The 17250-nt window shown below is 30.6% G+C and overlaps 1 protein-coding gene across 5 annotated transcripts in view; it reads left to right on the top strand.

The window, feature by feature from the left end:
* The first annotated feature begins 411 nt into the window (after window positions 1–411).
* The window catches only part of LOC105249304 (dual specificity protein phosphatase 10), a 35258-nt gene continuing 18419 nt past the window's right edge, over window positions 412–17250 (top strand). Inside the window, exons 1-4 of one of the 5 annotated variants that reach the window (XM_020026936.2) lie at window positions 412–589; window positions 1765–2037; window positions 4048–4230; window positions 14449–15354. In XM_020026936.2, coding sequence (XP_019882495.1) covers window positions 1923–2037; window positions 4048–4230; window positions 14449–15354 — 1204 coding nt within the window. In that variant the 5' untranslated portion in view covers window positions 412–589; window positions 1765–1922. Of the gene's footprint in view, window positions 590–1764; window positions 2093–4047; window positions 4231–10452; window positions 10913–14448; window positions 15355–17250 lie in introns of those variants that run through there. The other 4 variants (XM_011254661.3, XM_020026937.2, XM_025412108.1 and 1 more) reach the window with 4 other exon arrangements.

A 17250-nucleotide genomic window follows, 5' to 3' on the forward strand; every position in this document is an offset into this window, starting at 1 on the left:
AATAACAATAAGATTGAAACAAGGAAGGATCTAAATTTTTTATAAATGTATACTTTGTGAAGAAAAAAAGATCAGTTAATGTAAATTACAATTTTAAACTGCTGCTCTTTTCTCTCGCAGAATTTTTCACTTTAGTGTACGGTCTTTCCTCAAGGATCGAGTTGCAATTATAAGCTTTATAATAATAATCTCGCGTGGCTATTGCAAATATTAATATTAAGAAACTCAGAGTATTGAGAAACTCTGGTAAGGCAGGTGAAGAAATCGATTCGATACTCGCTCCTATACATGTGATCCGCGCGCGCATGTATCCACGCGGACTTGCGGCTACAACTCTGCGTAGGCGACGGCGGGTTACCTAGGACACCGTGTACATACGAGGAGTGCCGCGTTGCAGGCAACTCTTCCAGCACAGTCGTGTCCTCGGTGACAGCGTCGACGGGGCCATGCACGTCCGCGTCCGAACTGAAGCGTCGAGCAATCGTGTCCGAATGACAGTTTCGAGTGCCTGAGACTAATCTACGAAGACGTGATAATCGAACATGTAAATATAGGAAAATCGCCGAGGAGTGCAAAATATTCGTGACATGTACGCGATTTTAAATATACGCATGAATTTTTTTCTCTTTCGATGAATTGTACGCGATTAAAAATCTTTCATTTTTTAAATCTTAATCTTAAATTTATTTTCTTTTACATTTCGACGTGATTAATTGGCTCTTACGTATAATTTTCAATTCTTAAAGGGAATTTAGATGTCCATGTCGCGAGGAAGTTAAAATTGATAAATAAAAATATAAGAGGAATTTCTGCAATTAACAAAATCTGCGTCTGAAGTTCGAGATTAATCTTCTAATCTGTAATTCTACGTCAATCGCACTCTTCAGAGATACTGATTTTTCTTTTTGCGTGTTATCTGACGCTCGCATCCAGATACCCTTCCTTCCCCGATACAAAGACATTTATCTCGCGGCACTAAAATAGACTTATTTTATGCTCTCGCGAGAGAACTTCGATTGTCTTTCTTTCTGTCGTGTGCATCATATAATGGCGCCGCGAGTCCTTGCCGCAGCCTTGCGTTTTCACCTCGAGGCTGAATGCTATTTAAATACACACGTACACACATCGCGCAGGTGTGCGAGAACTATATTCTCCTTTTCTTCACGACATCCCTTCCTATCGAAACATATCGAGCGTCGCTATTACCGGCATCGTGTTCAAGGCGTTTAACGTCTGATGGATCCGCGATTTTTCGTTCCCCTTTGATCTGTTCCTGTAATAAATTAAACCGCCAGAATAAACGAGAAATTGTGGATCGCCTTGGTTTCCTCGAGTTCTTCCTGTTCCTTCTCTTCAAGGTTCTCTCGCCAAAGTCAACGCTCTTCCCGCGTCCTTGTGTACTCGTGCTTTTTTTTCATATTTTATGACTTGAAGCGGAAGGCCATACGTTCTATAAATGAGGATTGCAAGAGTAGAAATAAAATTTTTCATTTATTCTTAATCATTTAAAATTCTGTTCCCTTTTATAGCACTCATGATGATTCAAATAAAAGATTAATTCTCTCTTTATTTTACAAAAATAAATTCAAAGAAAATAAAGTATGACCTTTTGCAAGAAGCATTAGAGAGGGAAAGAATAAACGTCTGACTTCGAGTAACTTGACAACATGTCCGAAGCTCATCGAACTGATCGGATAGACACCGTTTCTTCGTCTGCCTGTCGTTTCATCCAATGTCACGCTACTCTAACGGGTATTTTTGCAGGTCGGCGTGAATCAATCTCGACTGACACCTGGAAACGTAGCGGCGGACCGTCGTCACCTTGTGACTTGGCGCGCCGGCCATGCTCCTACGTCGTCCTCCGAACTGAACTTCCTGGTACGTGAATCAGGATCGCCGGAACCTGACCTCGTGCGGCGAGGATGAGCGCCAAGATATCGGCGGCTGGCCGCGACGGCGCGACACAGTCAATTGTGAGCCATCGTGCCGCGAGAGCGTCGCCCGTCAAGAGATCGCTGTCGCCCGGTAAGCGTGACGGTATTGACAGTTCACCTGATAAGTAACGTATACTCTACACACACATCGTACAAAGGTTCGCTGAATATTGTCAAATAAAACTTCTGGAGATAAATCGCGTATTTATACATGTCGAGAAGTATAACGCACAATTAGGAATTAACCTCAAAAGTTAATGCAACAAATTTGTCATATTTCTATGTCATACAATAAAATTTATTTTTTATCAGTAAAGTGAAAAACTCATTACTATTTTTTAATTTATTATTTACTATTTTCGTGATTAAAAAGAGTTTAAAATAATAGAATATGTGACGTATATGTATATATTAAAAGATAATTTTCTCGTGACACTTGAATTACGCGATTTATGCAACTTTTTTGAAGAATTATGACATTTAATTTTAAAACCCATACACAGAAGCGAAATATTTGTGAATTAGTAAAAATTAATTTATTATTACGCTTTTTTTCATATTATTTTTTATTAATCATGCAACTTTGAAACTAGAATACAAATCATTTCTAAGCTTCGTGTATTTAGAAATACAAGTTTGTTTGTTATATTTAACATTGTTATAGTATTTTAAGTGATAAATAATTTTTTGCACGAAAATGACATATTTATAAATATATATAAATATGTAAAAATATGTTTTTATAAAAAAAATTATATTTTATAAAAATTATATTTTATAAGATAAAAATATTTTCATTTTTATTTATACATATTATCATTTATGCTATATAAAATAATATTACATAATATATGAAATCAAATAGAAATTAATTATTAATTATATTCGCATATTATAAACATATAAAAAAAGTTTTATACATTTTACATATTACAAAAGACATTTTCGCAAGGGTTGATTAAATAAAAAGAAAGCTATTGAAGATTTTATGGTAAAAATAGATTCCTCTGTTATTCAAAATTAAAGCTTACTTTGATTTTTTCTTTTTTAGTTTTAGTTTCTTTTTTAATTTTCTTTTTTAGTTAAAGTTTAATAGTTTATTGGAAAAAATAGAAAAAAATAAAATTATTTTTAAATCTAATTTCAAATACTTTCATCGCTATTTTTATATCAAAATAACTATTTATTTAAGAAATGATTTTTTAGCTATCCAGTAATCATCTTTTTTTAAAGAGAAAATTTTAAGGAAAAATGAGGTCAAGGTATTTTGCAAGTATTAACTTTTCCATGATTGATTATCAATCGTGTGACTCATAACTATAATTTCGGACCGCTGATTCTTGATAGTTTGACATTTGTCGGATGCATTCGTTGAGACAATGAATGGTTCGGAATATATAAAAATAAAAAATAAAATATAAGAGATAAATTCTAATTGAAACTACGCTTATATGTTTACAATATATTAATTAGATAAATTTGAAATGACAGTTGTGCCAAAAAATATAATTTATAAAATAACAAAAAATTATCAAAGATTACATTGAAATCTTTTGATAATTTTGAACAACAAGAATTTAAAAAATTTCTTATACATATGTATTAATATATAGTAGAAATATTATAAATAATTTTTTTCTTATATTAAGAATCTGAGCATAGAGAGAAAGAAACTGTCACGTTACAAAATTTAACAAAATTTTTTTGTCTAAACCCTAGTCGTAATAGCTAAAATTTAAACTTTAATAACTCGTGCGAAAGAGATCTGTAGCAAAAGTTGTGTAAAAAGATACACATATCTCTGACATATTTGTTGATTCATGGAAAGTATAGATATCGCTGTGCAATGATATCGCCATCGCTTATTAAAAAAAGTGCTGTCGCGGTTAAACAACGTCGCGAAAAGTTTTGCAATCCGCATACTGGAATAATGACACTCGCGCATACATATATACACACGATGACACTCAACGATGACGCACCATCGTCCACGTCAGGATATTGCACGCAGTCAATCAACTCAAACAAAGGATATATATCTATATATATATCTGTATATATATATATATATATATATACATATACTTATGTTCACCTTTTTCCTTTTTCGTAGAGGCCACTGGCATCACAGAAAGATCGCCGAAGCGTGCGGCTGTTTCGGAGCTGAAATCATTTTCGGACGGAATTTCTGACCGATCGTCACCCAGAGAAGTTAGCGAGATGCCAGTTCTGACGAGAGTCTGTTCTCCTGCGACATTGCCGAGGCTCAAGAAATTTCGATTTCATCCAATCGATGGTAAGTCATGTCTTTTATTATTAATTTGTAATAGAATGGATAAAACTGGATTTATTAGTTTATAATCGATAGTTTACTATCAATTTTTTCATTTCTTATTTTTGATAAAGTATTAAAAAATCAAAAGATTTTAAACTGATGTTTAACATTTTGAATCTTTAAACCTAGAGGGATAAAACATGAGAGATTGTAGCATTCTTGCATATATGTATTTTCTGAATTTCTTTAATATTTTTTAAAATTTTAAATAAAAAATCTTTGAATTTATATCTTTATTTATTTATATCTTACTTACTTTGAGGAAAAACGTTGTTAAACTTGACTAAATCATTCAACTAAATTATTTTTTTAATTAAAATATTTAGGTATTTAAATTAAATACGACATATTAAATCTAACATGACATTTAACTTAAATATTTCAATTAAAAAAAATAATAATTTTGTTAAATGATTTAGTCAAATTTACAATTTTTTTCTCAGTATTTTGTTGTTTATTCATATTAAAATATTTATATATATTCTTTTGATTTTTATATTCTTGAATTATTCTAAATTTTCTTCAAAATTTTAAATGCCTCAAACATTTTGACTTTGAAAGTGCAAAATCATGATTCAAATTATGTAAAAATAAAAGTCATTTTGCATTTATTGAATCATGAATCAATTTCCTTTAAAGAATGATTCGCATTTTTTCGTAAAATTGATTGATAAAATTCTTCAAATGGGCATAATCATTAAAGAAATAATATTAAATCTTCACACAAATATTAAAAATCACATGCTTTATCGATTTTGTTTTATGCAAAAGATTCTTTTTTATAATATGTGCTATTATATTTTTGAAAGACTCAACAAATTGTTTAAATTTCTTTTTAATTACATTTATGTGTGCAATTTTATCGAAGTTTTTTTATTTCATTATTTATTGAAGTCTACAACATTTATTATATTTTATATGCTGTAAATGAATAATTTTATATTATAAAATCACAAATGCAATTTTAATATAAACAAATATGTGCGTTACTAGGATATTAATTATGTCAACTGAAATTATGTAAAATGCAATTATAATTTGATCTACATGATAGTAAATCGAAAAATCTAATGAAAGATTGAGAGAAAGGTACTTTCAAAAGCGAACATTGCTTCGAAGCTTTCATTCTGCTGATAATTGCGGAGCACACTATATAGTATGTATTATCTTATACATCGTACTTGAGCGAATCGTATTTTATCAGGTTGCTTTCATGACGTCTCTACCGATATAGTACATATGTACAAAGACGTCTTATCAGCAGCAGCAGCGAGTGTTACGTGTTACTATAAGCTGCCGTATCCGAGCTCGTGTGTAAATCGCCATTATTCTCTCGACAAACAATAAACCCTCTATGATGATACGCACCTACAATTCGAAAATAACGAGAAATTACGAGAAGCGTGAACATTCTGTTCACTTGTCATAATATCATATACACACACACATAATTAATTTAAATAAATAATCAAAATAATTGCATTTTTAATATTATACATATTGATAGAGTAGATTTGTAAAATATGCTAAAGATCCGATTTTTAATGAAAATGACATATGAAAAAAATGCGAAAAATTCGGACAGTTAAAGTTACACTTTCATTAAGAAAATTAAAAATAATAAAAATTATATATATTTTTTGCTTTTATTTTTTTTGTTACGAAGAATATATTAGTTTAATGATAAAGTAATATATTAGTAATAATAATATATTAGTTAGTAATATGTTAGTTTAATGATAAAGTTTCTGTACGTTTTATAAATCTGCTTCATCATGCTACGCGATAGTTTCATTATAAATAAAAATTAATTGTTCCATGGAACTTGAAACTTGTTTCGCTTGTTTTCTCGATTCTGACGTCATGAGTGGAGATAACTGATATGATTATTGGCGATGTTTAATCATCGCTGCATATCGCCGAATATACAGCGTATACGCATCAATTAATATCAATATTGCGCTTTTTGATCTTCGCAATTTTTGGAGCTATGAGTTTTTTAATTTTTTATTACGATGAAATCAACGATATTATTAGAATACTTCGGTGATCTTCATATCAGTTTTATCTTTTATCTTTGAGAATCTGTGTGTGTCTTTCTTGTCTATAAATGATGGATTTTCGCGAATATTACATATCTTCAAACCGCGAAAGAACGAAAAAATTCATACAAATTTATACACATATCAATATTCTCACATAATATTTCATTAAAAAAAGAGAAAAAGAAATTGACATTTTAAGAGATAATTATTCAGACATTTATTTTAGTGCTACTTTAATATAAATAATTCTAACTAAAGATCTTTATTTATTCGTGCATATAAGTGGAATCGTTTATTTAATCGTTTATTTTATTTTATTATATTTCCTGTCTACGTAAGCATCGTGTATCAAAGAATAGTCGATTAAATTTTTAGAATCGATTATCATATAAGTGTGAGTGCGTCTAATAAAGACACAACTATTTAGATGTATATAAAGAAATAAAAAAGAAAGCAAGAAGATTCGTAGAAGAATTGTATGTTTGCAATATTAATGGGTACATCGATCGATCGATTGACAGTTATATGTAAGTGATAAACTGAAATCTTCCGCGTACGAGGACATTATTGCGTGAATACATATGTTTATCGCTCGTTCGATCCGACTGATGCCCGTGTGTATGATGTCAGACTCTATCTTTGGTGCACGAAGTTTTAGATGACCATTACGCAAACGTACTACGTGAACTTTCTCGGGAGGGCAAGAGGGTTGATTGAATATTACATATCTTCAAACCGCGAAAGAACGAAAAAATTCATACAAATTTATACACATATCAATATTCTCACATAATATTTCGTCAAAAAAAGAGAAAAAGAAATTGACATTTTAAGAGATAATTATTCAGACATTTATTTTAGTGCTACTTTAATATAAATAATTCTAACTAAAGATCTTTGGACTTTTTTTATGTGTGCTGGATAGGTTCTTGAAAATCTATGAATTAAATTCCTAAATTTTCCAATCTTTAACGTACATTTGAATCTTGAAGTTTTCAGATTCTGAGCTCGTTAAATTTTTAATTTTTGAACTTTAGATTTTTGAAAATACATATATAAGAATTTTTAGATTTTTTAAATATTTTTGATAAAGAATTTTGGATTTTTGGTAGTTTAGGATCATTGAATATTTTTCATGCTGTTTAATTTGACTTCATTGGACAACATGTGATATTTAAAAAAATTTAAATATCGAAGTATCATGAGATTATAAATTATTGGATTTATATATCTTTCTGTCTAATTATTTTTGTGAATTCTTTTTAAAGGTATTTTTTAAAGTCAAAACAATCTTTAGACAAATTATATTATTCTATAAATATTTTAAAAATGTGTAAAGAATAAGAGAGACGCGAAAAAATTGCGTCACGACTAAAAACAGTTTCATTCACTTCGTTTATTTAAGAATTACATTTCCTGTCTACGTAAGCATCGCGTAAGAATCGAAGAATAATCGATTAAATTTTCAGAATCGGTTATCGTATAAGTGTGAGTGCATCAATACCATTATAACGCAATCTTATCTCCTCTATTCAAATTAATGAAAAAATCTAGGAGTGCATCAATTAATTATGATAAAAAGGACAAATCCGAAGATTTCATAATTTCACAATAAAAAAGGACTCATCGAACGTATGAGATAATGTTCAAATGCAAAAAAATAGCTGTTAGAGGGATAAAATTTGTACAAATTCACCTGAGAAAACAATTCGCATGTGTTAATCATGCTCTCGAGTTTTTTTTTATCAGCCTGCGTATATACAACATGTGAAAAACGTCCCATGTGTGACGAAATTATCGCGCATATCGAAATAAAGCAATTGATTAACATCAAGAAATGTTATACAAATGCTATATTGATTATTCGAAATAATTGACGAGTAATTAATCCATAGTTTATTGAACGAACCAAGAAAACATGCGATACAAATAGTTTCTTTACACTACTCGTAATTATTCAGACTTCAGTTCTATACCTCTTTTAAATTGTTCTCTATATTTAAACAGCTTTTTTTAACCTTTCTATATTTTACTTTGACGCACTTTTTATATTTTATTTACATTTTCATCAGATAACACATCATTTCGACGTTGACTATTTTTGTGTGGTAGCAATTTAAGTTAAACCCATAATCTAGATATACAGTGTCCCTCAGGTTAATCGTATTTTTGCGTTTCTTTAATCAATTTTAAATCTGTTTTTTTTTCAAGACTTATTATGGCTACTGATAAGTTTTGAATTTGGCTATTGAATTTCGATAATGCCAGTTTTTGTTTAATCATTGTTCATTAATGGTTAGATAATTTTGAAAGATTATAATTGATTGCAATTATTTTTGTCTAACAGTTGGAAAACAAAGAAAAATTTAAAAAATATCTTTTAAATATGTTTCAGATAGAATATTTTAATTCTTAAAACTTTTCAAAGATTGAATAAATTTTTATTTGTAGTATTATATTTCGAGATAGATCTTTAAATTAAAAATTTTTGCGATAAATCGATACTATAAATCATAGCCTGTTTGCAAATATATATGTTGGATATCAGTGAGCATTACAACATGTATAATATAAATTTTAAAACAAGAAAAAATATCATCAAATCTTATATCATGAATTATATTTAAAAACAAAAACAATTTTTAACCTTCATGTTTGAAATATCTTTTATTGCATGAAACGTACAATTACAATCTTTCAAAATTATCATCATACCATACGATAGCATATAAATATTCAGAAAAGCATAAAAGTAAAAAGAACAGTTTTTTTTTTTAAATTGCAAAAAATTGCGATAAGTTGAAATCAGCAAGACGACGAAATGCTGACGTGATAAAGAACTCGGTAAGACCATTCGATATTAATATTCGAAATGACTGATATCGATCACGTGGAAGTCTCTTTACGTCTCCCGCATTGCTATAGTTCTCACGTGTGATATCTCGGTATAATACTATTAATATTCAAAATACCGAGACTAATATCGATCGAACGTGTGCGTTAGGAGCTCTTTTCTCGGTACGGCAGTGCCGCCGTGGCGTAATGTGTATCTCGAGACACCGGTTGTATGAACGTACAAGTGTACACAATACATGCGCGTGTTATACACATAAAGCGCGTATGCTTGCGCCGTCGTCGGATGAGTCATCTCGCGCGCGTTGCACGCACGATGGCGCAGAACTTCCTTTTTTTTTCGCGATTGTCGATAGTTAATGTTGCGTATAAATTGAAAAGATGTAGAAGTCGAGAAATTATTTAACGGAATTTCAACAGTGAAATATGCTAAAAAGCACGCACTTGTAAAATTTGCTTTTGAAGGCAGAGGTAAGAGTTCTACGAATTTAAAGATGCAATAATGTTCAGGAGATGCGGAAAGTTTAGAATTAATATTTACTGCGCGATACATATCAAATATTAAATAAAAATACAATAAAATTGGAATTGTGTATACGAGTACGAGCCTCGAGTGGCAAAATTCCGTTAAAACTAACTGAAAAATATTTCCCATCAGAAGTTTTCTAAAATCCCTGAAGAAAAACGTGATGTATATATCACTCTGTGCTTATATATCTTCCCAAAGGAAAAGAAACATAGAAAACAAACATACATATATGCGATGTTAATTTATGTATATTTTGCGATATATTAAAGAAACATAAAATAAATAATTTTTGGCAAATTATAATTACTTGTGAATTTAATTTGTTCAATTATTCTTTTTCTAACAAAATTAAAGTTTGCGAAATATGCTCCTTTCCTCACGAAATGTCTTCTTATCGAAATTTTAAAATAAATATACGAATTTTACAGAGCCAACTGAAAAAAATATATTATTTTCGCTGGAGATAAGATACTATTTTTTTACGAATTTATATCATTTTTTCCTCTTTGCAAAAAGACGATATTGAAAAGATTAACATGCATTCCAGTGTAAGCTGGGTTTGGTACGAGGGGTTAAATTACGCTCCTGCGCAGAGCGCTCCGCGATCCCCTTCACCCCTGTAGCGGCCGGCAACGTTCTCCACTCTCCTCTAATGTTCTCCGTTCTCCTCGTCGCCGGCGAACTCGTCGCCGTCGTCGTCGTCGTCATCGTCGTCGTCGTCGTCATCGTCGTCGTCGTCCGCATATCGCGCGCGCCGCGCTTAGCTTGCCTTTTCCCCCTCAGTCTTCGCTCGCCGGCCGTTGGCAGAGGATTCCGCATCGATCGCGCTCTCGCGATTGTAGATCTTCCGTGTCGTATACCTCGCGCATTTTTGCCATTCCCATGGGAAGCATGTTAATCCGACGTGAGCATCGCGGGGTCTTCCAGGCCCCCGCGACCGCGCTCTCTTGAAACCCGTGACGTCATCCCGATGGTCCATCTCACCAACATCCTCCTCTTCCCGATCCTTTCCTATCCGATTCCTATCCGATCCTCGTAAGATCGTTCTTATGGATGATATCGCGTCGGGAGTGCACATCGGATTCGCTTTTACTTATAACACTTTTCGAGCTTTTTCATTCTCGAATGTGTAAATTGAAAACTGGGACGCTCGGGCCACCGTTGGATTTCTAAACAGCGGACCGGACTTTTCGGTTCCTGGACATGTAGATGCAAGGTGTGTGTGTAATCGAGATTCTGTGGCTTTTAGTTTCCTAAAGCTGTATAAATTCAAAGTGTTTTTGAATGCGTGCACTCTTGGATTTTCATTATCTGGGGACTTGTGTATATATATATATCGAGATTCTGTGATTGAAATATTTTTTTCAATTTTTTTAGAATCTTAGATGTATGTAAATCGAAAAAAATTGAAACATTTGATCTTTATTCAATCTTTACACATGAAGATATAATTAAAATAAAATAAAATAAAATATTCTTTACAAATATATTAATTGTAAATATTATTCGAAATTTGTAATAAAGATCTTTTTCATACTCCAAAGTACAATTTATATACTTATATTACATACTTATTCAATTATTAAGTTTCAAGTCTTGGATTTTTTCTTAAATATGTCTATTTAAAATACATAATGATAGGATTTATATTTGGATTGAAGTTTTCGCGCGATTTTTGAATGTGTTTATAACATGTTTTGTGAAAATAGATAATAAATTCTTTAGTGAAATCTTTAAACATTATAATATAATGCTAATATGCGAATTTCTGTCTCTCTCTGTATATATAAATTTAATAATCTAATATCTAAATCTTGCAATTTTCGAGTCTTCGGATATTTAATTGAAGCAATCATTTCAATTGCAGATATACTGAATATTTTAATTAATTACTTTAATTATATATTGCTATCGTATGTAGAGAGAATGTGATTGTAATGTAAATGAAAAATCTAATTGAGATGTTTAGCCTCAATTTTTTAGATCCATAAATGTATAAATTAAAAGTAGGACATGTTTGAAGCATTTTTTTAAATGAATAAATTTTTTAATTGACGATTTTTACATTCATTGAAGATATACAATAGGATGAAGATGGAAGGAAAAAGGGGCTTAAATTATCTTAAAATAATAAATAAATTTTCATGAAAATTTATAAATTTAAAAAAAAATTCATTTCAAGATTTCCTTAAATTTGCTTGCACATTTTGTGTATTTTCTGTTATTTTACTATAAATTATCACTCTGATGCAATTCAAGATATTTGATATAGATACTTATTATATAAAGATTGAAATGAGATGAAGGACACGATGAAATTAATTCAGAGAAATTATCGTTCTTTTCGAGGGAATGAAAGAACGCAGAGTATTCGCATGATGGCAGGTGTCGGTGCTACACCTGTTCGCAGGCTGAATGCCTTGGTCAGGTTACGAATAGCGATAGTCTGAAACAAATACTTTTATCTTAATTTTAGTCAGCATGGCAATAAATTATTTTATTTACATCGCAATTTATCTATTATCACTGTCATGTTAGTTTTCAGCGGATTCTAATAAATGTGTAAAGCTCCTTGAACATAAACCATTATTTTTCGCGAATTTTTAATTTTCAATATTTAATGCTATATAATAAAATTTCAATTTTATACACGCTTTAATGCAAAATATATTCAAAGTAGTTAACTAAAACAACAATAGAAAACGACAAAATATTGATACTTAAAGTTTGCTTCTTTAAAATTTTATAGATATTTTTTAATTTTTGCTGAGTGAAAAACAATGTATTTATGAAAAGCAATGATTGACAGAATATTATCTATATTTAGGAGATAGAGATGTCTATATATAATTTATATTTATATATTTTTTTTAGAGTAAAGCTCATTAAAAATGGCATTCGTTTACGACATCAAATTAGAAAGTTTTCGTAAATCGTAGTTCCTTGTTTTTTAAATATTTATTAAATATATAACACTTTAATTATATAAATTCTAATTTAAATTTTTGCTGGACATGTCACAAGTAAATATTTCTTATGCTCGTATAATTTCGTATAATTATTACTGAATAATTTTGCATGTTCATCTCTAAAATAAAAGATAACGTAATGATATCAAGTTTTTCTTCTGGAAAGTTTCCATATGTTGATTTTATGTAAATTAGTATTTCCGCTATTGACTTTTTGCAAGTAAAACGTTGCTTTAGCAACTTTCTCGAACTGTTTGATAAAGCCTGTGTAAACGATCGTATTCGTAGGAGATATCGACAGATTGCGAGGGTATCGGGCCCATCGCTAGTCACGGGGTCCCACTTGCCGCTCGAAGCGTCGAATTCCACAACGTTTACTCATTCGAAAGAACGAACTCTCGAAGACTTCTCGGGGCCGGAGAGAAACTTCGATGGCGGAAGAGAAGTGGGAGAGTGGTTGGACGAGAGAGAAAGAAAAAGAGAGAGAGAAAGAGAAAGAGAGAGAGGAGACAGAGTAACCGATGGTTTAATCGGCCATTGATTCTCACCGAGTATTACTCAGTTCGATCTAATTCAAATAGCTTTTCTTATGATTCAACGAGAGACTTAGATAAATTGAAAAATATATAAAAATTTAGACAAATATAAAAATAAAAAAAAATTTTTTTTAATGCAATCTAATTTACGAATTTAAAATCTAATGTTATTCATATTTGACTAAATTGAGAGATCAAGCTTTTTTAAATTTTAATAATATAACAGATTCAAATTCCCTTTGTATTTTCGAAACAGTTTTGATATCTTAAGAGATATTTTTTGAGAGATTATAAAAAAATGCAAAAGTAAAAACTGCAGAATCCAAGAATTTTTAAGAATTTAAGATGGAGCAACAGGCGCATAATATTTAGACACGACGTTATTTATAAAAATATACAAATCACATGCTAGCAAATCCCGGGTGTATCACGTAATTTCTAAGTTAGTACATCGTCGCTTACAACAGATCTTTCGTAATGCTTGAGACATTGGTCGTCATCCAACTGCCAAATTAGAATTGTAACTAACTAAAAGAATAAAATAACGCAAGGATTCGAGAATTTAAAGACATGACAATCGCGGTGCCGTATTCTTAAAATATAATATTAAAACATGCAAAATACTTTTAGTAAAGTATAAAAATTCAAAGATTCCAAAACTACAGGATACTTTGAAAATTAATATCTGCTTAAACTGAATCGAAAATCATGGATTGTTTATGGATTAATTTTCTTTTTCAAACAGTTTTCTTTTTAATTTAGAATAGAAATAATTGTAAATATGGGAAAGCATAGAAAATATGTAGAAAAATTAAATGAAAAAATATATAATAAAGAAGCAAAACACATTTTTGTAATATTTTTATTTTATTTAATTTTAAAATAATAATCACATAAGAGATCAAATAAGTAAAAGTCTTTTTTGGATTACTTAAAATAGAAGTTATTTATAAAATAAAATTTATTTTTTCATCCATTTAATTATTTCTATTATTCTTATATTTCTTATTCTCAAATAAGCGAATTTTAGATCTGTCAATATGTGAAAAAAATCACAAGTGGTAAATTGCAAGAAATATGAGAAATATGCAATGCACAAGTATGGAGCTTCTGTATATATGGAACTTCTGTATATATGGAGCTTATATTAATTGTATATATGGAGCTTTTGTTAACTGATATAAGAAAAAAAGTTTGACAATAATAATAGAATAATTGCTGATATATCGTAATTATTAATGTTTTAGCGTCAACTGCAGGACCTTGTCACGACGTAAGCATCACCGACGTGAACTCCAACCATCATCATCGTCATCATCATCATCCTGGACACAATCAGCACGATCATCGGCCTCAAGACCGAATTCCATCGTCCTCCTCGATGTCTACCTTGCTATGCTGCGAGCCAGTATCGGCTGGCCGGCCTCGGCCCAATCTGAAACTCGTACTGAATCGCAGCTTAAGCGAGCCAGGACCGAATCCTTGTGCCTTCCCAGCCTCGCCAACCGCTTCGTCGATCGCTACCTCCGTTAGTAACAACAACAGCAATTCCATCGTACCACCCTCGATTATTATCGACGAAGAAACGAATGATAACGACGACGACGTCCACCGTCGTGGCTTCCATCATCTTCACTATCACCATCACCATCATCATCACCATCTTCATCATCACCATCAGCTCTTGTCGATAACTTCGAAGCGTTGCAAACTGGAGACCGCCAGTCTGCCCAACAGCCCCTGTGCGGAAAACGGCACCCTTCATCGCCAGCTGGTGCTAAGCAAGACCCGCGTCGTCACTTCTGGCGATCTCGCTCAGCGTCTCGCGCGTTTCGAACGATCCTCCACCGTTTCGCCGGTGATTCTGGATTGCAGACCGTTCATACTGTATAATGTTAATCATATACGCGGCGCTATCAACGTCAACTGCTCGGATCGTTTCAATCGACGCAGACTCCAGCTGGGAAAAGCTACTCTCGCCGATCTCGCAACTGTTCGCGAGGCTAAAGAATTGCTCAGGAGGAGACAATTCAAGGAAGTCATAGTGTACGATGACTGCACTGAAGATCTGGAACACTTGCCCGCTCAACATCCATTGTTTCTGGTGCTCGCCGCTCTTGTGGATGAAGATCGGGAACCCGCTCTGCTGATCGGTAAGTACTCTTCAACTTTTCTTGATCGTTTGCTTGATATTCTGTTTCAATAGAGTCACTTCATTGTGAAGCTCTCAACTCTATAACGGATAACGAATCGTGAAACGATAAATCATATGAATTTTCTTCTTTCGCATATATACATGAAATAAATTAAACAGGGATATAATTTTTAGTAGTAATATTTCAAAATCATTAATTAATACTTAGAAATTAAAAGTGCAAATATAAACTACTTTTTTCTATTTTTAAAAAATATGAAGTTTGATATTTAACTATTAGTATATAGATCATTAATTATTTTATACGAAAGATGATTATCTCATCGCAAGATGAAAAATTTGAATTGAAACACTAAAAAATTCATTATGTATGTCAAAAAGGTTGTTATCCATACTATATTTAGTGTTGTTAAAATGTAGTTTTTGTCATATACTTTGATAGCCAGATGTATTCTTTGTGTTATCGAATACACAACTGATAGTGGCAAGATAATGGTATATGAAGATATCAGATGATCCATATTACAACAATACAAATTTTTCAATAGATAGTAAAGTGAATTGTTATTTGAAAATATACGGATGAAACTTAGAAACTTCTAAAAATAAGTTTCTTTGTAAATAAGTTTCTTTGTAAATAATTCTTTAAATATGCGCGAGAAGAATGCACGAGGTCTAAAAATGCGTTTCTAGATATTAAAAAATGAATATAAAAACTAAAAATACTACATCAAAGACTAATAAAAAAGAAGGCTGAAGACCGTGGCGTGGAATGTTAGAACATAAAGCAAAATCAACAAAATAAATTTAGACAGTAAAATTATATATTATTAATTAATCTGAAAGGAAAGAAATATATAATCTGTCTAGACAACAAATTCAAATGAAAAGTACTACAGAAATATGAAAATTAAGAATAATATTAAGATAGTAATATTACAATAGAGTTAATTCGTAACTTTGCAATTTAAAAAAAATTTAAATATGAATATTAAATTTAAGCCCGGTTGCACCAACATTATTTCAGCTTTAAGCGAAACTTAAATATATGTCTGTCTTTATTTATTTAAAAAGAAAGATAAAGATATATATTTAAGTCTCGCTTAAAGCTAAAATAACGTTGGTGCAATCGGGCCTTAGACCTATTTAAGCCTTAGGACATTCTTTAACATTCTTTAATCTTCTTTCTCAAATTGTTAGATTCTTAAATCTTTTAATCTTTTAATCTTTTAATTTTTTAACCTTTATTTTTTTAATATTTTCATATTTAAGGGAAATTTGAAACTTATCGATTCACTAAAAGATTTTAAATAGATATAAAAAGAATATATTAACATATATATCTCCAGAATTACAAAATACAAAAGTAATAATTTTTAAAAACAAAAAAGAATTTAAATAAAATTTCTCTGTAAAATTTTGATTAATTAATATAAATTAGTACAATATAATAATTTTATAATGCAAAATATAGTGAAATTAGTAGAAAAACAATTTACAAGTTATATAAATAATACAAGAACATTTTAAAACTTATTAATATATACTTATTTATATAATTATATATAATATTATAATAATAACAATAACAGTAATATTAATAATAATAATATATTAATTAATAACATATAATTTATAATATAATAATTAAGCTTTTATCGATATCAAAAAAGTCTATAAATTCAAGATGAATTGTTACGAAAATCTTCTCACATAAACAACTATTAGTAATTAATCTTCGCCAGTTTGTCCTCGCTGATTTTTTTGTAGCGCGGAATTTGTTTACAAAAGCGAAAAGACCATGAAACAGAGCGAACTGTTTGTCGTCTATCCGGTCCTCTACGTGGGAGTGGGTCTCTGGTTTTCGGAAATAACGATGATGCGAGCGCGATAT

The sequence above is a fragment of the Camponotus floridanus genome, unplaced genomic scaffold (assembly GCF_003227725.1).
Source record: "Camponotus floridanus strain SB8 unplaced genomic scaffold, Cflo_v7.5 scaffold48, whole genome shotgun sequence".
In the NCBI taxonomy this organism is placed as follows: domain Eukaryota; kingdom Metazoa; phylum Arthropoda; class Insecta; order Hymenoptera; family Formicidae; genus Camponotus; species Camponotus floridanus.